This window comes from Eretmochelys imbricata, chromosome 10 (assembly GCF_965152235.1).
Source record: "Eretmochelys imbricata isolate rEreImb1 chromosome 10, rEreImb1.hap1, whole genome shotgun sequence".
Classification (NCBI taxonomy): domain Eukaryota; kingdom Metazoa; phylum Chordata; order Testudines; family Cheloniidae; genus Eretmochelys; species Eretmochelys imbricata.
In genome coordinates this window covers 42,834,421-42,859,275 of record NC_135581.1, presented here as the reverse complement: position 1 = coordinate 42,859,275, position 24,855 = coordinate 42,834,421, and the positions used below count along the sequence as shown (strand labels likewise).

The 24,855-nt window shown below is 43.9% G+C and overlaps 1 protein-coding gene across 2 annotated transcripts in view; it reads left to right on the top strand.

Moving 5' to 3' along the window:
* ARIH1 (ariadne RBR E3 ubiquitin protein ligase 1) overlaps positions 1-24,855 on the top strand; it is a 113,981-nt gene that overhangs the window by 41,991 nt on the left and 47,135 nt on the right. For both annotated transcript variants that reach the window (XM_077828644.1, XM_077828646.1), the window contains exon 3: positions 18,637-18,781. In XM_077828644.1, the coding sequence (XP_077684770.1) occupies positions 18,637-18,781 (145 nt within the window). The remainder of the gene's footprint in view (positions 1-18,636; positions 18,782-24,855) is intronic.

Below are 24,855 nucleotides of genomic sequence, written 5' to 3'. Positions count from 1 at the left end.
TGTGTGCGCATGTGCATTGCAGTACTATGGAGTCTTGTAGGATAACTGCTTTTTCTGTCCTGTATTGATTACAGGGGGATTTCTGGCCTATGAAGCTGTTTAGAATATGTAGTAATAGGGTGATCCATGGCCTGTTATATTGGGTACACGTGGAAACTATTTCTTTGGTATGTGTTGGGAGCATGTGGTCACTGATCAGTACAGGTTCAGTTAATTGGAGAAGTGATGGTGGTGGATGTCCATTCCACATAATGGAATAAGGCAGGATCTCATGTGGCCCATAATGGGGGTATGAAAGGGGTCTGACTTTAGCTAATTAGTGAGTGGGTTTGCAGTTCAGATGCTCTTATATAGCTTTGCTCCAGGATAGTAGAGGTCTGTAACAGTAGCTGAATCATATATGGTAGTCAAGGCTAAGGGGAAAAAGTTAAGGCTGGTATTAAAACCTTAGCCATTCCCAAAGTTTTGACATTGAGGTTTTCTGAACTTCTGGTACAACTTTCTAGATTCCCTGACTTTCAAATGTCTTAATATTTTGAGAGCTAATGTTGAAAATAACTGAAGGGTTTTTTGTTTTGGAAGAATGCACTCCTGTTGAAGTCACTTAACTTGCTGACTGCAAGCAGTAACATTTGGATTCTTCTACATAAAGCTGATGTCTCTTTCTGCGGTGTTATTTGTCTGAATTTCCCATGTTGAGTATTTATTTAAGCCAGGTCAAATTCTAATCTGGCTGCTATCCTGGAGTTTTCACTTTGCAGTAGTGGAACCCGTAAATATGCTTGCTTAAGCATCAACCCTTTTTCTTGGCTTTCTCACTTACCACCTGTATACTGGCCAGTATAAAGTAGCATCAGTCTGAGAAAGGAAGACCACAAGTGAGATTTTAAGGGGACATTGCTGTTAAATTAGGCATTTTTTAAAGAGGATTTTACAAACCCCAACAGAAAGCTTTTAAATACACATGTATACTTACAACCTCCTTGGGTAAATATCAACCTTGGGTAATGTCATTTATTGTTAAAATGCCTATTTTAACTCTAGGTTTTTCTGCAAAATTTGAAAACTACAACCATAAAACAAGCTCTGTAAAAGTGATCCTTGCCAGCCAATGCTAGTAAACAATATTAACGGCTTGCTAACAATATTTCCTACTACAGCAAGGGTATTAAAACCATTCCTCCCAAGCCACTATTGATGCCGCCAACCCTCTCTTCCCAGAAAAGCCCACAGCAAAGCTTTGTAGCACTCCCCTGAAGCTCAGATGTGTGAAACCAAGGAGCGGGTGGTTGCGAGAAAGTTTGTATTCATTCTTCATAGAGAACACCCAGCTGAACACCTCTTTTTATACCAAGGGACTAGCTTGAGCACTTCTGATGACTTGAGCTGCTGTTGTATAATATAGTGGTGAGGAGATAGTCATTTGAGCATTCAGGGGTTTAAATTTAATTCTGCCTCAGTGAGTTGGTGGCAGAGCTGGAAATGAGCCCAGAGTCCCAAAACCCATCTTCTGCTCTTATCCTTCTATTTCAGTGAGCGGTTTCTATTTAAAAGAATGTGGCCACCTACTTAATATAGATATGGTTAGATATGGTAGTCTAACAAAACCAAATGCATATTTTAAAGTCTTGTTTAGCTTAAATATTCTCTGGCAAGTGTTAACTTGACATTGTGCTAGTGTAGGTGATACTGAAAATGACTAGTGTTTTCCTTGTCTGAGGAGAGTGGAATCCAGAAGTCAGCCAACAAAGGGAAAATAAATTGTTAAAATGTTTCCTTAGCACTATACTTTCTTTAAAAAAAAGGTAACTTTTGACCACACACTGTCCACTTAAACATCCCCCTCTGCAGTGTTGGGGAGTCAGACAGAACAGTGTTTGTAGCACTTACTGGTTCTTAATATTATCAAAATTGGGTGCCTAATATAAAGCGCATAAATAAGAAGCTTGATTTTTTTCATAGATACTGAGTACCCACATATCCTGTTGCCTGCCTTCACTGGTATAAAACACTTCCTCTTAAATTATAAGAAGTCAGTAACATGGGTGAAAGCTATCATGATATAGTCTTTTCTCAGAACATGGAGATCTCTCTCTCCCTTGGCACATTTTGCAATTGTCATGCACATTTTATATTGAACAGGTTAATTTTTATACCTTTGTGATGACACTTCTGGTGTGGCATTATGTAGAGTCCAAATCATGGTCTGTGAGTTTCTCTTATACTCAGAGCAGATTCTGTATAGTGATATTAGCAAGACATTTAGTCGAGAAACAATTTTATCCAGTGACTAAGCATCCATTGTCCTCCATGTGTGTCTGAAAGCAAAATTTGTGTTTGGAAAGGATCGCTGGAGGATTGAGGCTTGCATGGAAGTAATATTAGATAGCAGCAGTTAACATTTGATGCCCAACATGCTGCACAACTCCAGGAGAACAAAAAATGCTCAAGTATCGCTATTTCCCTCTCTTGATCTCAATGATTTATGTTATTGTCATTGCAGTTGGCAGGATGCTGGTGCTTAAATTTCCCCAAAGCTTGAACATGCCTCTGAATGCATAAACGTTACCAGTTAGTTTGTGACAGGAAAATATCATATAGAGAATAAGGGTGTATATTTTTGGAAAAGACAGAAATGTGCTTGGAGCTGAAGTTTTGCTACCTTCCATAATTTACTCTTATGTAGCAGCTCATAGCTGTGGCATCTGAATCCCTTCACTGCTGAGCATATCAGAAAGATGAATCTGGGATTTTTCCATTGAAGTGTCTTCTAAACGTTTACTTTCCATGATCAGATGTGGTAGTCTTCAGCTTAGGGAGTAGTATGTTTAGTTCTACTTCTGAAGATGAGTTGGCATGGGATCAAGACTACCAGACACCAGCTCTCAGGATCCTAAACCCTCTTCCTTCCAGCCCTTGGCTCAACCTCTCCTCAAAGTTTTAATGGTCAGCCTGAGTTAGTCCACCTGTACATGTGTGAAGTTTATTAAGTGAACTTTTCATGACTTTTCATATCTTTCTAGCCACTGACCTGACATCCCTTCTTTGAATACTGAAAAAGGGTATACTTGTTACATAGTCTTCAAGCTCAGCACTGGTCTGAAAATGACTGGTAAAATGGTATTGTGTGGGGTGCTATGTTCATGTCTCAATGATTTTTATGGCAAAAGCTTGTGGTTGACAAGGAAAAATCACTGTTTACCCACTATATAAACTCAGCCTGGGATGTGAAAGGCAGGCTCGGTTTTGTCCTCATACATCACCAGCAACAAACATGGTCTTTTTCCCAGGATAGGGAATGTAGGTCCGTTATCTTAAGGCTTGTCTTTAACTTCAATAGTGCTGCTAGCCTCCTCCTGATCATACACACACATCTCTTGCTTGAGTTAGCTCGTGCTTTCAGCTCTAGCTGTCTGGTCAGTTGGAGGGTGGGTTGAAGTTGAGTGCTGCTGATGCTCAAGTTAGTAATGCAATGGGATGCAATAGCACATCTGCTAACCCGATCACTCTGTGTAGTTCTAGTGGTATTTTTTTAGTGTCTGCTCTCACTTGAGCTAGCTAGGCTAGGCTAGCTTGAATGTAGTAACTCAACCCATCTGTTGCAGTGAAGACAAACGCTAGTGATATTTTTTCCTCCAGCAGAAAACTGTGTGATTCAGTACTTCATTCTTTATTTAACCCCAAAGCATAGTAGCAAATAGTGTGGTGACAGTAGACTTAGCCTCAGTGCCAGTTAGTGCCTCATACCAGGAGTTTTGAGTCATGACAATGAAAGAAGAATGAATTGTTTGGATTTTCTTCAATTCTCTGTCAAAGGCCAATCTAGTGTCCAGCAGAAAAATCTAGTTAGTTTAATGGGTTTGTGGAAGCTGCCCTCAGAGATTCTACAGTATGTATTAATGATAGCGCTGTCAAATTTGGCCCAACTTTTTTGTAAAGATGAGCTTTTAAAATACCTAGTTCCAGTTGAAGTGCTTCCATGAGATTTACAAATTCCAATGAAAGTACTTTAAACATAAATGCCCCTATTATGTTTGCAACCCAAATATTGTGACGATACATGAGAATACATCACGCCTATAAAGGTCATCGGCATGTACTTCTACAGAGCCATAGTCCTTAACCCAATTGAGTCCGTTAAGGGCTTCAGGGAAGGCTGACTATAGTATTCAAATCCTTGCTTTGACACTTTATAGAAATGAAAAGGAGTACTTGTGGCACCTTAGAGACTAACCAATTTATTTGAGCATGAGCTTTCGTGAGCTACAGCTCACTTCATCGGATGCATACCGTGGAAACTGCAGCAGACTTTATATACACACAGAGAATATGAAACAATACCTCCTCCCACCCCACTGTCCTGCTGGTAATAGCTTATCTAAAGTGATCATCAAGTTGGGCCATTTCCAGCACAAATCCAGGTTTTCTCACCCTCCACCCCCCACACACAAATTCACTCTCCTGCTGGTGATAGCCCATCCAAAGTGACAACTTTCTACACAATGTGCATGATCATCAAGTTGGGCCATTTCCTGCACAAATCCAGGTTCTCTCACCCCCCCCCACCCCCCTCCCAAAAACCACACACACAAACTCACTCTCCTGCTGGTAATAGCTCATCCAAAGTGACCACTCTCCCTACAATGTGCATGGTAATCAAGGTGGGCCATGTCCAGCACAAATCCAGGTTTTCTCACCCCCCCACCCCCATACACACACAAACTCAAGAGTTTGTGTGTGTATGGGGGTGGGGGGGTGAGAAAACCTGGATTTGTGCTGGACATGGCCCACCTTGATTACCATGCACATTGTAGGGAGAGTGGTCACTTTGGATGAGCTATTACCAGCAGGAGAGTGAGTTTGTGTGTGTGGTTTTTGGGAGGGGGGTGGGGGGGGGTGAGAGAACCTGGATTTGTGCTGGAAATGGCCCAACTTGATGATCACTTTAGATAAGCTATTACCAGCAGGACAGTGGGGTGGGAGGAGGTATTGTTTCATATTCTCTGTGTGTATATAAAGTCTGCTGCAGTTTCCACGGTATGCATCCGATGAAGTGAGCTGTAGCTCACGAAAGCTCATGCTCAAATAAATTGGTTAGTCTCTAAGGTGCCACAAGTACTCCTTTTCTTTTTGAGAATACAGACTAACACGGCTGTTACTCTGAAACCTGTCTTTATAGAAATGGTTGCCTTGGTTTGCCACCGTAGAAATCAAAATATGATTAAGACAATGATTTTCAACCTCTTCAGTATTAAGGCTTCATGTTACAACAAAGTGTTGGGGTCCTCCATCTAACCATTTAAAAAAAAGGAAGATGGTTGCAATCTGCTTGGACCTGTTTGACAACCTATGGGATAGCCCACAGGCCCATTCCCCGCTCTGATTTATCTTAATCAGTAAGTCACTTGTGCCCTTTCCTTGAATTCCAAGGTGTTAAACAGCTTGAATTTCCAGAGCCTCTGGCAAACGGGCAAATATCTGAAATTGTACAGAATCGGGTCGGGGAACGGGGTGTCCTGTTGTGTCGTCTGGTAAGATAGCCGAGGAAAGTGACATGGCTGTAGGGGCACCCAGATGGGATCTCCTGGATCCCCCCATTCTTGGTTGCAGAAAAGTCAGGTTGGGCTGAGGGAAGGGATAATGTACTAACTCCTTACCCACAGTGCCCAAAGAAAGCGGAAATCTGGGTGGCTTGATGGTTGATCTTTTAGGGTGGTTCGTAGGTGGCTGCGTCAGAACCCGTCTTCTCTGGCCCATAAAAGTAAGGAGCCTCTGGGGGCAGGCATAGTTGACTCAGTGAAAGATGTGTTGGCTGTATGTAATAGATAAGCTGTGGCATTGCATGTTTACTGTGCTCTGCACGCAGCAGATAGCAGTTGCGGCCACGATCTCCTCCTATAACCTTGCATCAACTATTGAGATTTTCAGGAGTATGTAGATCTAATTTTTCTAGATTTCAAACCTTTAAAATGTTTTAATGTCTTTGAAGCTTAACCTTAACAAGGAATTCTTGGATTTGTAATATTTGTTTTGGAGGTAATTCCAGTGTCCATGTAATGCATTTTACTTCCAATTATTGATACTCTGAATTTTAACTTCATGTTAATACAGCTATTGTCTGGGAATGTTAAGATTGTCAAAGGCACACATGACAGGCACTTAATTCCTTCTGAAAGTCATTGGTAGTGGGCACCTACTCTCTCCCCCTTAATCACTTGAAATCTGTGTCATTTAAAAAAAAAAAACAACTGTCTGCTGGAACAACTAATACCCATTGAGATAATTTTCCAAATGCCTCTGGCATGTTTCCATATTACAGTAAAACCTCTTTTATCCGGCACTTCACCAACCGGCAAGCTCTATAAACCAGCATTTCTGCTCTGCACTGAAAGTCCAGTTGGTGTGGGACTGGCAGGGGGCTGAGGCGTAGGAGGGGCTGCGGGGCATGCTCTGGGAGGGAGTTTGGGTTTGGGAGGGGATAGGGGGTTGGGACACAGGAGTGGCTTGGGATGCCAGATTGGGGGGGGGGTACTCACCTCTGGCAGCTCCCCATCCCTGCTGTTGCTGGCGGAGGTGTGGCCAGGCGGCTCTGCAGGCACGCTGCCCCCCCCACCCCGCCCCAAGCGCTGACCACGGCCAATAGGAGCTGTGGTGGACAGCGTCTGCAGACGGAGGCAGCCTGCTCCACCAGGAGCAGCAGGGGCGGGGAGCCACTGAAGGTGAGCAACCCCTCCCTCCCCCCAATCTGGCACCCCGAGCCTACGCCTCAAGGCCCATCTCAGATCCAAACTTCCTCCCAGAGCCTGTTTCCCCTCAGCCCCTCCCATGCCCCTGCCCCGCACCTCTCCCACACTCAAAACCCCTCCCTCTGAGTTAACCAGCATTTTTAATTTACTGGTACTGCCCCATTCCCCCAGCATGCCAGTTAAAAAAAAGCTTTTACGGTACTCGGATCTCCAGTCTAAGTACAGAATTTTGTTACATGGAAGAAAATATCTTTGAATGTAAAACTTGTCATGTGCAATTGTTTACTAAAGATTAGTTGAAACGGGAACTTGAAAATGCATTCACACTATCATCTGCTAATAAGTCCCATTAAATCAGGGAAGTTGCTTAATAGCATGTGAGTTCTGAGAGTGAGCCTTGTTGTTACTAAGGGGATCATAGATTCATAGAAGATTAGGGTTGGAAGAGACATCAGGTCGGCATCTGGTCCAACCCCCTGCTCAAAGCAGGACCAACCCCAACTAAATCATCCCAGCCAGGGCTTTGTCAAGCTGGGCCTTAAAAACCTCTAAGAATGGAGATTCCCCACTTCCCGAGGTAACCCATTCTAGTGCTTCACCACCCTCCTAGTGAAGTAGTTTTTCTTAATATAAAATAGTTTTTCCTAATAGTGTCCTTGAACCTCATATAGACTAGACGGGCAACAAGAATGTCTTAGTTAAAAGATGGACTCCCTAATGCCTATACTCCCCAGCGAGCATAATTCTATCAAGTGTGAAGAATGGACTTGATTTAAATTCTCTAGTTCTAAAACTAGATATTAAAACCATGATTCAGTGCTGGATAGCTGATATCCTACATACTCATAAGTGGGAATTCATTTACTATATTTGTGGACGCTTACCCAAATTAGAATTCATATAATTCCATTGCACAGGAATCTGGCTCTGATAGTTGTTAATGCAAAAACTTAAAATACAACATTGTAATAAACAGCATTACAGCTTTGTAAGAAACACTCAATTGGAGACACTACATAGGACTCAAGTTACTACTTCATGTCAGACTGTTTCTACTCAGATTTTCAGAGCTTGAGAAATGACTAAATGCCCTAGCCTGAAGGTCTTTCATACAAATTTGTCTGATACATTGCTATTTACAGTGGAATGTAAATTGTGCTGTTCTTCCGGGATTGACATTATCTTCTGTTCTAGTTACGTTTCTGCAACAAGCAAAAATGTCATTAAAATAAATGGATATCACTGAATGCGTACAGGGAGCAGATCTCTTTCAGTAAGCAGGTGCTATTTTTACATAGTCACTTTCCAGAGCGAGAGACTCACAAATACAGTAATCCTATACTAGGAAAATGTGGTTTTCAAAAACGCTGACCTGGATTAGGGGGGAGGGATAGCTCAGTGGTTTGAGCATTGGCCTGCTAAACCCAGGGTTGTGAGTTCAATCCTTGAGGGGGCCATTTAGGGATCTGGGTCAAAAATTGGGGATTGGTCCTGCTTTGAGCAGGGGGTTGGACTAGATGACCTCCTGAGGTCCCTTCCAACTCTGATATTCTGTGTGATATCCAAACTGTCTACCAAATCCTTTTGTAGTGATAAACACCCATTTTTTCATGGTTTGTGTGTAAAAAAACATCTTCTGCATTTTCCACAGTATGCATCTGATGAAGTGAGCTGTAGCTCACGAAAGCTTATGCTCAAATAAATTGGTTAGTCTCTAAGGTGCCACAAGTACTCCTTTTCTTTTTACCAAATCCTTGTAACTAATTGCCGTGTCATACATCTTCATTGTCTGTTTGCATATTTCTGTAATTCTCTTCACGCAGCATCCAAGAGTATTTAAATAGTCACATCAGTTTCTTCAAAATGATGTGGCTAAAAGTCTTACAGCAGGAAATAGGTGGAATAAAAATTTCATTTATTTTGAGCCTTCCAGATCCCAGCATAGCTGAGTGTGAGCTGAACTGTACTACTTGTGCATCAGAATTGTTTACAAAGCTCCAATTAAAGGGGTATTAGTTACTCACCCAAATCCTATGAAACCTAATGGGGTGCACAACTGTCAGAGCAAATTCTGGCCTACAGAATCTCCCTTCTGTCAATCCCACCAGTGCATGATTTTGACTCCGGTAGGCTCCTTTTGGCAGTGCTAAATCCCTGACCCTTTTTTTGAGGATCATGTATTACCAAAATGCTTGAAACTGATTTGAAGAAAGTTGAACATGTGACTTGTACTTGGAGGTATCTCAGTACTTCCAAATCTGCTCTGAAATTTGCCAAGGAATTCCAGTTTACTTGTGTGTCTGAGTGAGCTTTATCCCCAACCTTTAGTGTAGTATGACGTGTTGAGGATCATTTTTAAACTTTTCACATTGTAACTGTGTAGTAACTGCTGTTGGCAAAAATTGAAAGGAAGGAGGGAGGGGAAATAGTTGCTCTGAAATTGTTACTAATTTGCCAGTTAGAGGAGGAAGACAACCGCAGGTGAAAAGTAGTGGCTAGTGGTGAAAAGATGATGATCAATGGGACACAGTAATACCAAGGTACAAAACATATACAAATGACAGAGTAGGTCATACTGCTGGAGGAGTGGCACTACATATGAAAGAAAACAGTCAAATATAATAATAACCTTTAAATAAATCAAACTGTACCATTGAATCTCTATGAATAGAAATTCCATACTTGAATAATAGTACAGCAGTAGGAATATATTATGAACTACATGACCAGAATGGTGACGGTGACTGTGAAAAGCTAAAGTAGATTCGAGAGGCTACGAAAACTGAAACCCCAGTAATAATAGGGTAGGGGTTTTCAGTTATCCCCATATTGACTGGGAACATGTCACTTCGAGATGGGATACAGAGATAAAATTTCTAGACACCATTAATGACTACTACTTGGACTAGCTAGTCCTGGAATCCACAAGGGGAGAGGCAATTCATGATTGAATTCTAAATGGCACACAGGATCTGGTCCAAGAGGTGAATATAACTGAACAGTTCAGTAATAAAGGATTTAATTTGGTCACGAAGGTGATGGAATCCATGACTTTAACAAACCTCTGATTTCCACATCATCCCCGGGTGGAGGGGCTCAGGCTGCAGGGCTGTGAACTTTAATAAAAATCCCTGTGCCAAATCTTAACCCTAGTGATCATAATGAAATTAAATTTTATATCCTTGGGTGGGGGGGATACCCACGAAACCCACCCAATAATATTTCCCTTAAAGGGACCTACACAAAAATGAAGAAAGTTGAACAGAAAAGGAACGGTTACAAGAGTGAAATGCCTGCCAGTGGCATAGTAACATTTTTAAAATACCATAATAGAGGCTCAAATTTAATGTATATCCCAAATAATAACAGTAATAAAAACAGAGGGCCAAAAATGCCACTACGACTAAACAGAGTAAAAGAGGTAGTTAGAGACAGATATCCATTAAAAATCAGATCGCACTGAGGAGAATATTAAGAAGCATAAATTCTGGCAAGTAGAGTATAAAAATGTAATTAGGCAGGCCAAAAGAGAATTCAAAGAGCAACTAGCAAAAGAAACAAAAACTAACAGCAAAAATGTTAAGTACATCAGAAGCAGGAAGCCTGCCAAACAATTAGTGGGGCCACTGAACAATCAAGGTACTAAAGGAGCACTCAAGGAATACAAGGTTATTGCAGAGAAGCTAAATGAACTATCTGCACTAGTCTTCACTGAAGAGGATGTGAGGGAGATTCTCACACTTGAGCCATTCTTTTTAGGTGACAAATCTGAGGAAACCATCCCAGCTTGAGGTTTTGGAACAAAGTGATCAATTGAACTGTTACTGAGTTCTGAAAGAACTCAAATATGGAATAACCGAACTACTAACTGTGGTATGTAACCTACCACTTTAATCAGCCGCTGTACCAGATAATGGGAGGATAATAAATATGACAGATTTTTTTTTTAAAGTTCCAGGAACTCTCATGACAATTATGGGTCAGTAAACCTAGCTTCAGTAGCAGGCAAATTGGTTGAAACTATGGTAAAGAACACAATTATCAGACACATATATGAACATGATATGTTGGGGGGCGGAAGAGTCAGCACGGCTTTTGTAAATGGAAATCATGCCTCACCAGTCTATTAGAATTCTTTGAAGATGTCAACAAGCATGTGGACAAGGCTGAGCCAGTGGATATAGTGTACTTGGACTTTCAGAAAGCCTTTGACAAGGTCTCTCACCAAAGGCTGTTAAGCAAAGTAAGAATTCATGGGATAAGCGGGAAGGTTCTCTAATTGATCAGTAACTCATTAAAGGCTAGGAAACAAAAGGTAGGAATGAATGGTCCATTTTCACAGTGGAGAGAGGTTAAACAGTGATGTCCCCCAGGGACTGCGAAAAATTACAACGGGATCTCACAAAACTGGGTGGCTGGGCAACAAAATGGCAGATGAAATTCATTGTTGATAATTGCAAAATCTGCGTTGTAAATCTAGTTGGGAATATTTTTTCCAAAGTGATGGGGTCTAAATTAGCTGTTACCATTCAAGAAAGAGATATTAGAGTCATTGTGGCTAGTTCTCTGAAAACATCCATTCAGTGTGCAGCAGCAGTGGAAAAAAGCTAACAATCTTAGGAACAATTAGGAAAGGGATGTATAATAAGACAGAAAATATAATCCATGGTATGCATACACCTCGACTACTGTGCATTTCTGGTCGCCCCATCTCAAAAAAGATATATTAGAAATGGAAATGGTGCAGAGAAGGGCAACAAAAATGACTGAGGGTACGGAACAGCTTCCATATGAGGAGAGATTAAAAAGACTGGGACTGTTCATCTTGGAAAAAGAGAATATTAAGGGAGAAGATGATAGAGGTCTATCAAATCATAAATGATGTGGAGAAAGTGAATAAGGAAGTGTTATTTATCCCTTCACATAACACAAGAAACAGGGGTCACTCAGTGAAATTAATAGGCAGCAGATTTAAAACCAACATAAAGTACTACTTCACTGTGTGTTGTATGAAGCTGTTGAACTTATTGTCGGGGGATGTGAAGGCCCAAAGTATAACTGGGTTCATAAAACATGTTCATCTATGTGTCTGATAATTCTGTTCTTTACCATAGTTTCAGCCAATTTGCATGGTACTGAAGTTAGGTTTTCTGGCCTGAATTGCCATGAGAGTCCCTGGAGCCTTTTTTTGTTTTAATTCAGTGTCATATAAACTATCCACCCATCATCTGGTACAGAGGCTGATTAAAGTGATAGGTTACATACCACAGTTTCATCACATCCGATGAAGTGAGCTGTAGCTCACGAAAGCTTATGCTCAAATAAATTTGTTAGTCTCTAAGATGCCACAAGTACTCCTTTTCTTTAAACCACAGTTAGTAGTTCTGCAGTTTCATATCTGAGTTCCTTCAGAACTCAGGTGAATACCATTTGGTCCTGGTGACTTATTACTGTATAATTTGAGTTTGTTCCAGAACCTCAATCTGGGACAGTTCCTCTGATTTGTCACCTAAAAAGAATGGCATAGGTGTGGGAATCTTCCTCACTTCCTTTGTAGTGAAGATGGATGCAAAGTATTCATTTAATTTCTCCACAATGGCCTAGGCTTCTTTGTGTGTTCCTTTAGCACCTTGATTGTCCAGAGGCTCCATTGATTATTTGGTAAGCTTCCTGCTTCTGATGTACATGAAATTTTTTTTGCTGTTTTTTGTCTTTCGCTAGTTGCTCTTTGGATTCTTTTGGCCTGCCTAATACTTGACTTGCTAGTTGACTTGACGTTGATAAAATAAACAAATATAATGGGTATGCAATGAGTTTTTATTTATTAAAGCATTCTAGATTTTTTGGCTCCATATCTTTACTATATTTGAAGAGAATTACAAGCTGTGTGGTCTCTCAACTAACATCAAAGAACCGTGCCAAGGCCCAATCTATTCTGTTCCCAAATTTACCACTTCCTACAGAATTCAGAAATTTTACATTGAGCTCTAATGCCTACGCTGTGTTTATCTGAGTCTGCAAACTGCTGCAAACAACTGCTGTAACAGATGTGAATTGTCCCCATTATCTTAATGGTATGTTAACTCATAACCCTAATGACATTTGAAATGTCAGCATGATTTAAATTGCTGACTGGTGTGGAGTAATGCCAAATTAATATGCTCATTTGTTGGGTGCAATGGAGGATATTGACATTGGAATAGTGGGGTAACAGTTGGCTGTTGGGATGGGGAAACTAGAAGTTCAGGTCTCCAGCCTGCCCTTAAAGGAGAGTGGGGGAGAGAGACATCCCCATCCTACTCCTAAAAGCCTCAATACCTTCTTGTGAGGGGACAGATCCCTAAAATATCTCCAGCACTTCCCCAGGGATCAAAAGCCCGTTCTCCAACACCACTGCTGGAATGCCATCTCACACAAGTGTAATTCATTAAAACTCCATTCTTAAATTTACCTGAATCTGTGGCACCACAGTGCTACAAATCAGAGTCCTTGCTGCAACGTTTATGACCAGCTTGTAGGTAGGGTCCTCTGTAGTTTGCCTCAGGTACTCTACACGCTGAGAAAATAGCTTAGCTGTATTGTATTGTTATAGGTGATACTACATTGGGGACATGGAATAAATGAGCCCTAAGAGGACGCTTCTGACTTAGTTTTCTGAACAGTTTTCAAGAACATAAAAGGTTGTTACAAGGAGGAGGGAGAAAAATTATTGTTCTTAATCTCTGAGGATAGGACAAAAAGCAATGGGTTTAAATTGCAGCAAGGGCTGTTTAGGTTGGATATTAGGAAAAAATTCCTAACTGTCAGAGTGGTTAAGCACTGGAATAAATTGCCTAGGGAGGTTGTGGAATCTCCATCATGGGGGATTTTTAAGAGAGAGTTGGACAAACACCTGTCAGGGATGGTGTAGATCAGAGGCGGGCAAACTTTTTCGCCTGAGGGCTGCATAGGGTTTTGAAATTGTATGGAGGGCCGGTTAGGGGAGTCTGTGCCTCCCCAAACAGCCAGGCATGGTCTGCCCCTGACACCCCCCCCCACTTCTCACCCCGACGGCCCCACTGGGACTTCTGCCCCATCCAATCCCCCCGTTCCTTGATGGCCCCCTGGGGACCCCTGCCCTATCCACCCCTCCACTCTTGGTCCCCTGGACCCCCCCCCACTTGCCCCATCCAATCCCTCCCCTTCCTGACTGCCCCCCCCGGAACCCCTGCCCCATCCAACCACCCCTTCTTCCTGTCCCCTGACTACCCCTGACTGCCCACACCGGGACCCCTGTCCCCATTCAACCCACCATTCCCTGACCCCCACCCCTCACCCCAAACTCCCCTGCTCTCTATCCAGCCCCGCCCTGCTCCCCGCCCCCTTACCACTCTGCCTGGAGCACTGGTGGCTGGCAGCACAGCCTCACCAGGACAGGCAGCTATGCCACATACCACAGCGGGTCAGGCCAGCCTCTGCAGCCCTGCTGCCCAGAGCATAGCAGCGTGGCTGCGGGGGTGGGGGGGACAGCTTTCTGGGCCAGGAACTCAGGGGCTGGGCCGGGCAGGACGGTCCCGCGGGCCCAATATGTCCCGCGGGCTGTAGGTTGCCCACCTCTGGTCTAGATAATACTTGAGTGCAAGGGACTGGACTAGATGACCTCTTGAGGTCCCTTCCAATTCTATGATTATACCATAAGAAGTTTGCTCATGTCCTTAGTATCTCTTCCTTTGTGAATGTTTTGACATCCCTTTTGGGCTCATTGAATCAATTTTGGTTCTCATTTTACATCCTTTCTTTGTAATTAGAACTTGCAAATGATTCTGGCGCACAAGAAGCAGAATTCCTACCCTTAATGGTGGTAGAGAATAGAATTTCATTTACAAAATATTAATAGGCTTTTAATTTGGCGTGTAAAGCCTTTTAATACATGTACAGCTCGAGGAGAATTGCTGAAAACTCCTGGGCTCTAGAACAATTGAAGCCGCGTTAGCCCCACTTGACAGGAAGGAGAGGTTAGCTAGTTACTCTTCCGGCTGTCGTGAGAAGGCTTTTGTGTGAGAAGGCTGTTTCTTTGCAGCAAGAACCTTGGACTGCCCAGTGAGAGGAGGCTTTGTAGTTCCCACTAGAGACCAGCATTCTGGTGCCTTGATTTGGGGCAAATTAAATAATGTGGTTTTTAAAGATTTTCTTTAACCATGACTGGTTCTCCACACACCTAGCTACATGGACAAATGTCTGCTGGGAATAGAATTAAGACAATCAAATCCAGTTCTACTGAATCACTATCTGATTTGTTAGTCTCTAAGGTGCCACAAGTCCTCCTTTTCTTTTTGCGGATACAGACTAACACGGCTGCTACTCTGAAACCTATCGGATGGTGGTAACTTTAGGGCAATCGCCACCTGGATTAGATTTAACTGTCTAACTTTTTTGGGGGGGGGGAGGAGCTGTCACAACAAATTGCCCTTCTTGTTCCCCCATGTTGAGCCATTTGCAATGAAATGAGTTTGTCTGTCTGGCTTGGTGAGTCACCTGGAACTGCCACAGCCTCATGGAAGAACTTGTGATGTTTTGATGTGTTTTCAAAGTCAAATCCTCTTGCTGCTCTGTAATTCACAGAGAAGGGAATGATTATCTTCCTGAACTCTTCTGCCAAAGTGCTCTTCAATTTGCCAGCCTTGTGATGGAGGAGGCGGGGCGGGTAGCAGTGGCTGTGAGACTTGCTAGTAAAGTGGTGCTTTTTTTAAAAGGGAAGCGGGGTGGGGAATGAAGATGAAGAATGAATAATGGCAAACTGAAAATCACTCGTGGAAAATTTTTTCTCCTTTTGTTTTATTAGTGTATTTTAACCTGTCCCGAGCATGGAAGCCTCTCTGCTTGGGACACCACTTAGCTAATAAAACACTTCATGTTAGAATGTTGATGATGATTAGATACTCCTGAGGGACATTGTGCCAAAAATAATAATAAAAATAAAAATCTGCGCACAATACTTTAAAATTCTGCAAATGTTATTTGTCATAATCATGCCAGTTTCAATTATTTTAGTAATTTATTTCCAAATACCTGTCAGCAAGTATGTGTGTCTGTAACAGTACAGACACACACAAATTCCCCCAGGAGTAGAGAGTTAAAGAAACCTCTATGACAACCCAGTTCCTGTTTCTCTGCCCCCTCCCCCCCCCCCCCCCGAGCCCAGATGGGGGGCCAGATAACCTCTTCCCCCCCTCCCCCCCCGAGGCCACCTGTGGGCCCCCCCAGCCAATACACCTGAACCCCCTCCTCTCCAAAGCCCAACCATGAGGACCCCTAGCCCAGATACTTACACCCATTCCCTCATGCTCCCAGAGTCCAAGGATCTAGAAGGAGAAATAGCTTGATGCTCGGTCCCAGGCTTGGACTGATTTTCCTGCACACCGTCCTCTTTCCCTCAGGGCATGCTGGGAACTGCAGCTGCCAGGAACCCTCTTGCTCCCTCTCCCTTCCCCCAGCAGTGTCTTCTATGTGCCAGCTGGGCTCTGCCGAGTCCAGTCGCGGTTAGTAGCACTGTGGCCCATTTCTGTGGGGGAAGGGAAATTCTGCATGCACGTTAATTTTGGTGAAATTGTGCAGTGGCACAGAATTCCCCCAGGAATAATTTAGAGAGGAAAGAGGGTGTAGTTGTTAGGGTGCTGACCTACAACTTGGGAGACCTAGTTCATTTTCTGGTCCATCACAGGCAACTTACTTAGTGTTTGTGCCTCTTATCCATACCTCAGAGGTGTTGGGAGAATAAAATAATTAGACTGTAAGGCATTCTGATAGTAGAATAATGGGGGGCTATATAAATGCCATAGTTCATTTGTCACAGTATTGATTTGAAGGCTTGAGAGACTTTCAACATTTGTCTCAAACTTAGCTCCCTGTAGAATTTTTTAGGAAGAATTCTGCTTCTTGTGCCCCAGAATTGTTTACAAGTTCTAATTACAGGGCCAGTTTCACTTAGGGAAACCCTCTGAAGGTAGTGAATTGCACAGGGGATTCTAAATTCTGAGCCAGATGCACTTGCTTTATTATATCAAGTAGCTCTCAGCTTCCCTGAGTTGATCTGATGGTGATACTGTGACAGAGTAGGGTGCTGCAATCTGCCATCAGAAGTAAGCACAGTAACTTCCACAGTGGTATTAAACATCTAATATTTATCTGGAAAATTTAAATTGCAGTACAATCCTAAAATAGGAAAAGAGAACCTTTGCCTAATTCGTAACTAGCACTGGTCAGAACATTTATCAGATTTTGGCAAACAAATAACTTTGACAAGTTTGATATTTTTCTACCGGCTCTACCCACAGTTTCTTTACTTGCTGCAAACCTGAATGCCGGGTTAGGTCAGTGATGCAGGGAAATGGAGCGTACAAACTCTGCCTGAGACCTTGGGATGGATTTTGTCAGTAAAAGCTGAAGGGAAGTTACATGCTTGGGGCAGATCTACGTTACAAACTTGCATCAGGGTAGCTGTAGCACTTATGGTGAAGGCTGTCTAAGCCAACGGGAGACAGCTCTCCCATTAGCTTAACTCCACCTCCACAAAAGGCGGTAGGTATGTCAATTGAAGAAGCTCTTCTGCTGATGTAGCGTTGTCTACACGGGGCAGATGGGGTTTAAGGTCAGTATAACTGTTACTCAGGGTGTGTTTTCACCTCCCTGAGCAACGTAGTTACACTGAGGTAAATGTGTAGTGTAGACCTGGCGTTGGTCTCTTTTGTTTTCTTGTCTGAGTAAGGCCTGTTCCTTTGAATAAGGACATGATTACTGTTTGGAGCTTTCCTGTGGATGAGGCTGGAGCTCACAGACAAAATAAACCAGATAACCTTTCCTCTGTCTCAGTCTATTTACCTGGCGCAAAAAGCTCCATGGGTGTTACAAACTAATGTAAAGAAATTGAATTGTATGAAGAACTCTTCCTGTTCCCCCTTTAACTTAAGCTTCTTTTGATCAAAGGGCACTGGAATATACATTCACTTGGACTTTCTCTGTGGTTTCATCTGTGGCTTTCTACGCTAATTGCCGCTTAGTCTTCCAGCTGTGAGGATGGAAACTGCTGTCTGTGGGACTGAAGCACTCTAATCAAATTGTCCTGTCAGCTTGTTTGCCTGTCTCATTCTCATTGCCCTATACAATATCAATTTTAAAAAAACAACTTGCTTTTTTAAATAGCAGGTGACTGTCAGAAAACCTAACCAGCGTTTTGACTCCAAAACACATCATCACTTCTACTTTACTGGACATGAATCAAATTGTCCTATGCAATTTTATTGAAGGATGCCTTTGTTCCTGTTTCCCAATTCAGGCAATACCTAGTTGTCACTCAAATTCATAATCACACAATCTAAGTTTTACCTTATTATAGGAAGTGAAGGTTAAACATATGCTTGGTCTTCATCTCCCTCAGATTTGTGTACTAACTTGGCTGGAATGCACACGAGGACTTGGCAGTGCCCTGTGACACACCCATACGTTTCCACGGGAAATGGACTCAGGACCCCAAATCTCCTTTAAGTTATACATTTGCTAGTTTCCTAAGTCTTTATAGTACAGTCCTGACCAGTGTTCAAATGAAGGGTTATTGTCTGGACCTATTCTTTTTAAAAGTAATAGGGCTTTGAACAGTGTTTTCCTGAAACTCTGGACATAACTGTAAATTTAATACAGTTTACTCAAAAGCACAACCTGATCAAAGACACTAACACAGAATTTGAATTGAAATTGTCCTCTGGTACAAGCAAAATTCTTTAATTAATCGAAAATTAGGGTCTACATTCTTTGAAAAGAAAGAATTATTAGATAATTATTGCCTCTGTTTTATTTCTGTTCATATTTTTAAGTGTGGTGGTTACATTCTCATCCCCTTCCTGTGTGCATCATGCAGGTATTTTGATGGCAACCTGGAGAAGCTTTTTGCTGAGTGTCATGTAATTAACCCAAGTAAAAAGTCTCGAACACGTCAGATGAACACAAGGTCATCAGCCCAGGACATGCCTTGTCAGATCTGCTATCTGAACTACCCCAACTCGGTGAGTACCTGGCAGCTCAAGGCACAGGGCAATTGTTTATAGCTCAGTGAAGTCTCTCTTCTTAAACTGAAGAATTGCCTTTAGTCAGAGTGAAAACTTAATTGCATGTTTGATGGGCAAATTGATTACTTTAAATATGTTACCACTTAAAACCTGTGTAAGCACTGAGAAATAGGAAAGCTGCTCCAAACAAAAAATTGCCTTTTCAAAGGGACATTGAAGTCACTAGAGCAGAGTTTCTCAACTTCATTGCACCGCGACCCCCTTCTGACAACAAAAATTACTTTGAGACCCTAGGAAGGGGGACCGAAGCCTGAGGCGTGCCCTCCTCCCCCCGACCCTAGGGGGTGCAGAAGCTTGAGGGCTTCAGCCCTGGATGGTGGGGCTTGGACTTCGGCTTCAGTCTCAAGCCCCAGCAAATTTAACAGCCCTGGCAACCCCATTAAAACAAGGTTGTGACCCACTTTGGGGTCCCAACCCACAGTTTGAGAACCACTGCACTAGGGGTTGAAACTTCTAATCTGTTGTAGGCCCCAGTATCCTATAGCAGCACATTAAATCCAATTGATATGGCAGGGACTATGGAATTATGTAATCCTCCTCCCCCCTTTCTCCCCAGGAATCTTCTACTTTTAATTCCTGCTCTTCAGTTCAGTACAGAATGTTTAAAACCCAATTTCTTTCCTCTTAATCACTTTTTTAAAAATAAACCCAAATTCAAAATTTTAACTATTTCAGGTTTTGTTTACAATGAAAATTAACCATAGTTTCTTGTCATCTTGCTGAAATCAGTTTCAAATCAGTTTGCGATTTTGGATCTCATGTACAAGCACAAGGATGCAGTGTAGCGTTTGGAACGCTGCAGAGGAATAACTTGTGTAATAAGCTGTTTCTAATGAATTTTTTTAAAGTGAACGCTACTTTTCAGGTTTCAAGTTTGCAAACTGTGATAGGACCATATTTGTGGGGGATGACTGTTCTTGAGAATTAAAGATTTCAGACTATAGGATATAATTTTCTCTTAATTCTGCTGTGCTACTCCATATGACTAAATCTAGGTTTTTCCTACCAGTGGATGGTAACAAAGATTAGTTATTTCTAATTAAGGCCTAATATTTGCAATGTGAACATGAATTGAGGATGGGATGGTAATTCATCAGAAGCAAAAACGGGTACAAGCACGTCTTCAAACTTCAGAGTTTTGCAAATGCTAGTTCTGATTATTTTATGCAGATACAGTAGAATGGTGTGGGCAAACTATGGCCTGCTGGCCAGATTTAGCCCATCAGGGCTTTGGATCCGGTCCGTGGGATTGCCACCCCTGTGGCGCCGCGGAGCTAAGGCAGTCTCCCTGCCTTCCCTGGCCCCGCACCGACCACGTCCCTGTGGAGCAGGGGGCAGAGGGCTCTGTGCACTGCTCTCGCCTGCTGGCACCACCCCCCGCAGCTCCCATTGGCTGGGAATGGGGAACTGTAGCCCCACAGATGAGGACAGTGTGCAGAGCCCTCTGCCCCCTCCCTTCCCCGCCCCCAGGGGCCGCAGGGACGTGGTGCTGGCCGCTTCCGGGAGCGGCACGGGGCCAGGGCAGGCAGGGAGCCTGCCTGAGTGCGCTACTGCCACCCCGGAGCCGCTCAAGACAAGCGGCGCTGGGCCAGAGCCCACACCCCAAACCCCTCCTGCACCCCAAACCCGTGCCCTGAGCCCTCTTGTACACCCCACACTCCCTCCCGCACCCTGAGCCCTTGCCCTGAGCCCCTTCCCACACTCCCTCCCGCACCCCGAGCCCTTGCCCTGAGCCCCTTCCCACACTCCCTCCCACACCCCGAGCCCTTGCCCTGAGCCCCTTCCCACACTCCCTCCCGCACCCCAACCCCCTGCCCCAGCCCTACATTCGTGGCCCTGCATGCAATCTCCCCACCCAGATGTGGCCCCCGGGCCAAAAATCTTGCCCACCCCTGCATTAGAACCTCAAAGATATGAGCCCCAGAGTTAGAGTTAGTGGTGAACCAGACACCCTGTGGAACGGTAAGCCCTCAATCAGGCAGCAGCGCAAACCAAAAAAGAGCAAAGGCTCAGTGCTTCAGCCATGGGGGGTTGGGGCTGCAGCCGCCCCGGGGAATGTGGGGGGGCATAGTTAAGGCTCTGAGGGAAAGGGCTTGGGGCTTCTGACCCTTGGGAGCACCGGCGCTTAGGGCTTTAGACAGGAGGTGGGAATGCTGGCTCATTCTTTCCTCCTCCTCCTCCCCCCACCCCAGCTGGGAACAGAGCTGGGGGGCTGAAGCCCTGAGCCTCTGGTGTCCCCACAAAAGACAGAGCAGGGCTGAAGCCCTGTGCTCCCCCTAGCTCTAAAGCACTGAGCCCTGGTGCTCCTGTGGGGCAGAACAACATTCCCCCCCCCGGTGCAGCTGAAGTCTAACCTCTTCTTCAGAGTTATGGAACATTTCAGAGTTAGACATCCTCTATTCCTGAGGTGTCTGGAACTCTTAAGGTCTACTGTATAGCTAAAATATAGTCACTTTGAGATGCACTATTTAAATTTGTGATGCACTAAAACTTTTCATATATAAGTGATTGATTTCAGGTAAGATTGTGGCAGAACATTTGAGCAATGAAAGCAAGGTGTTAAGTAACAAAGCCTGATTAAAGGTTGCACTAAAAACCATTGTCATGTATCCAGAGTTAAGCTTGTTACATTCCAGCTGCATATTGACAATTGCGGTATTTACAGATAGATTAAGTATGGTACACTTTAAGGGGTGGTGTCAGGTTGTGGGCAGCAATGCAGTAAAGCCATTCAGTAAAGCACAGACCAAACCATTAGATCAGATTATTTTTTTAAAAGTTCACATATACAATGAGCCATGCAAAGAAATGTCATGAGTCTAAAAATCAGTGTTCTTAAAAAAAACAAACACAAAAAAAACCAACCCCACGAGAGGAGAAGCCGATGGATATAACTAAAATAGGGCACGATGGAAAACTTTTAAAAAGAGTACATGATAGCAGGATAAAACTGAAATGGGGAGTCTAGGGAAAATAAAAAGTCTGGAAAATAAAATTATACAGTCTTCTGTAGTGACTAAAACTAGCAGATGTGGAATTATCTAATTCTCTACACTATATGCACAGTGGGTCTGTGTTCGTGGAATAGCTAGGTGGAATGGTTCTCTAGTGGCTGTAGTTCAGCCTCCTGAGAAGTTGTGGCAGTTTGCTTTCCCAAGTGTAAGCTATCTGTATCAAGGTTTCAGGGCTGCTGTGTGCTGTGCAGAAAAACAATGACAATTTCCATCCCAGAAAGCTGACCGTTTAGGTGTTGTAATGCTACAGATGGACAGAACTAACAGGGAGAGGGAGGATAAGATGGGAAGAAAAATATAAGTCTCTGAAACACAGAAGTCTCAGCTTGTCTGTGGCTTTGCCAGCAGTCAACATCCATCAGGAACTTGGTTTTCTTTATTTGAACTTAGTTACATATGAAGTGGGAATGAACTTCAAAAATAATGGCACTCTGGTTTGATCTTTTTTGAAAGCACAAAACCTTTATATAAGCAACACATGAGAGCTTTCAATTTTTATACTGAGTGTCTTTATTAGCCTACCTTTCAGGTCTCCATTTTGCACTTTGGTTTTATGAGCTGCATTGACAAAGAGTACTGTTTTGTTGACTGGCATGGCTGCAAGACTTTCCCCAGTGAAGAATGAGCAGTGCAAGCTGTGTGTGGAAGGAAGAGCAATGTACAGATTCCACCACCTGCGAGAATCTCAGCATTGTGCTGCACTGGAGGAATTTACCATTGGGTACTCTAGCCAGTAAGGAACAAAACATTGTCTCCAGAAATGCAAATAAATGGTTGAGGAAATATAGACTTGCCCATTCCTCTTCCTTTTCGTATCTTCAGAGCCTTCTGCACTCCCTCTTCACCGTTAAAGGTGAACTGCAAGGGAGAAAAGTGTGTGGATCCGCTTTGTTGTATAAAGATATTTTAAAAATCTGGGAGTAGAAATTCATACTTTTTCATTAGAAATTCATGTCTAGTCTACCTTGGAAAAGTCTGGGGACTGAAGAGTTGGTAGGGTTATGACATTGAAGTATTGAGAAAATGAAGCCTGGCTAAGAGCGAAATGATTTTGATTCAGACTATTAAACTTCCTAACTTAAATAAGTGAGAAAGGACATCTTTACTTACTTTTAAATATCTGTGTTCATTTGAGAGTTCCAGCAAGTCTAGCAAAGCCAGGGACAGCCAAACTTAACATTCCTAATACAGAGTTCTAAGAAAGCAAAGAAGCCACCTTAAACAAACTGAGTACCTTTTATCTATCATGATGAAACAGAAAGGGCACATGTCTAATCTCCCCTTCCCCCCCTTTACAGGTCACCTTACTTCTTAGAGCGCACGCACGCATGCGCACCCCCCCTTCCCACCCCTCCCAAAATAAAATAACACTTTCCAGGGTTCTACATTGAAAGTGGAGCATAGTAAATTCAATTCCAGCCTCCTGCCCATATCCCTACTGCCACTACATATTTATACCTTGCTGTGTTGGGGTTGGGACTCACCACTGCAGCGCCTCCTGCTGTTCACTCTGGGAATTAGCTCAGTTCATGCAGAGCGCCCTCTGCTGGTGGTGTCCCATCAGTCTCTCGCCCTCAATTGGTGTCTCGACCTGTGTTGCTCCAAGTGTCCTTTTCAGGACACTGCCCTCCAGCAGTGTCCCCAAGTCCACCCTCGCCCCCTTGCGGGGGGGGGAGGGGGGGTTAACAGCAGTCTTCTCTCTTCACCCCAGCTGCAGTGGCCAACCACATCCCCAAAGTCTAATCCCTTCTATCAGGGGTCAGGTGTAGTCTGCTATGGCCCCTCCTAACGGACAGGTGTAGCACAAGGGGGGGACCCAGGCACCCTCTGTTGCAGCTTTCCTGCCCTCCTTCACTCCCCTTGTCCGCTTCTCCTCCGTGGGCCGCTTCCCCTTCGGCCCCCTTGCACCTTTTGGGCCCTACTTTCAGGGCCTGCAGCCTGGCAGGTATTGGGCTGGAGCTCTCCTCAGCTCCCACAAGCCTGCCCAGCACTGCGCTGTCCTGGGTGCTGGTCTCCTTCACTCGGGAGACAGACCACCTCCTTCGAAGGTCTGGGAGAGACTGCCTGCCTCTTGCCTGGGCAGCCTTTATGTAGGGCCTAGCTTGGCCCTGATTGGCTCCCCGCAGGCCCTTTCTGATTGGCTGCCTGTCTGTGCAGCTGCTCTGGCTTGCTACCCCACAACACTTGCCCATCACTGTGACATCTGCCATAGCCCCTTCTCTACACATTGCTTTTAGACATCTGGCTATTAGCCAGTACCCATGAAGTTAATATCTTCACACTTTCAGGACCTGGATTGTTTGGACTGTTTTCCTGACTGAGGGATTGGCACTACTTCCTCAATATCACAGTGGGAAGTTACCTAGTTCAAAGATTCTAGATCGTTTTCTTTTTGATGCCCCCCCCCCCCCCAAACATGCTATAAAAACTCCACGGCCCACCTGTGCCACAACTACTGTTTTTCTGCATATAAAGGCTGGGACTGGCTTTGGGGGGCAGCGAGCAACGCAGTTGCTTGGGCCCCCATGCCACAAGTGGCCCCGCAAAGCTAAGTTGCTTCAGCCCTGGATGGTGGGGCTCAGGGTCCTGAGCTTCTGCCTCACACGGCGGGGTTTCAGCTTTCTGCCCTGGGCTTCAGCCAGACCAACGCCAGCGCTGTTTGGCAGACCCCCAAAACCTGCTTGTGGCCCCCAAGGGGGCCCCAGACCTCTGGTTGAGAACTGCTGATCTAACTGAAAGTGTGGAAGCATGGTGTGGTGTTACTCCTGGCTCCCTGGTCTTTCCAGACCTGTGCTTGGAATAAGTTTGTCAGCCTCCATACATGTCTTCCGGAGCTCTTCATAAGCTTCCTATTCAGTAAAATCTTGCCTTCCATTTCCCCAGGCAAATAGACTGTCTCAGTATTCTGCTTTCGATGGGGGGGTGTAATTGCTTCAGTTCTTTCAGCTTCCAGTAAATCTTCCGTAAGTAATTTTAAAGACAGACTTTATTTGACAG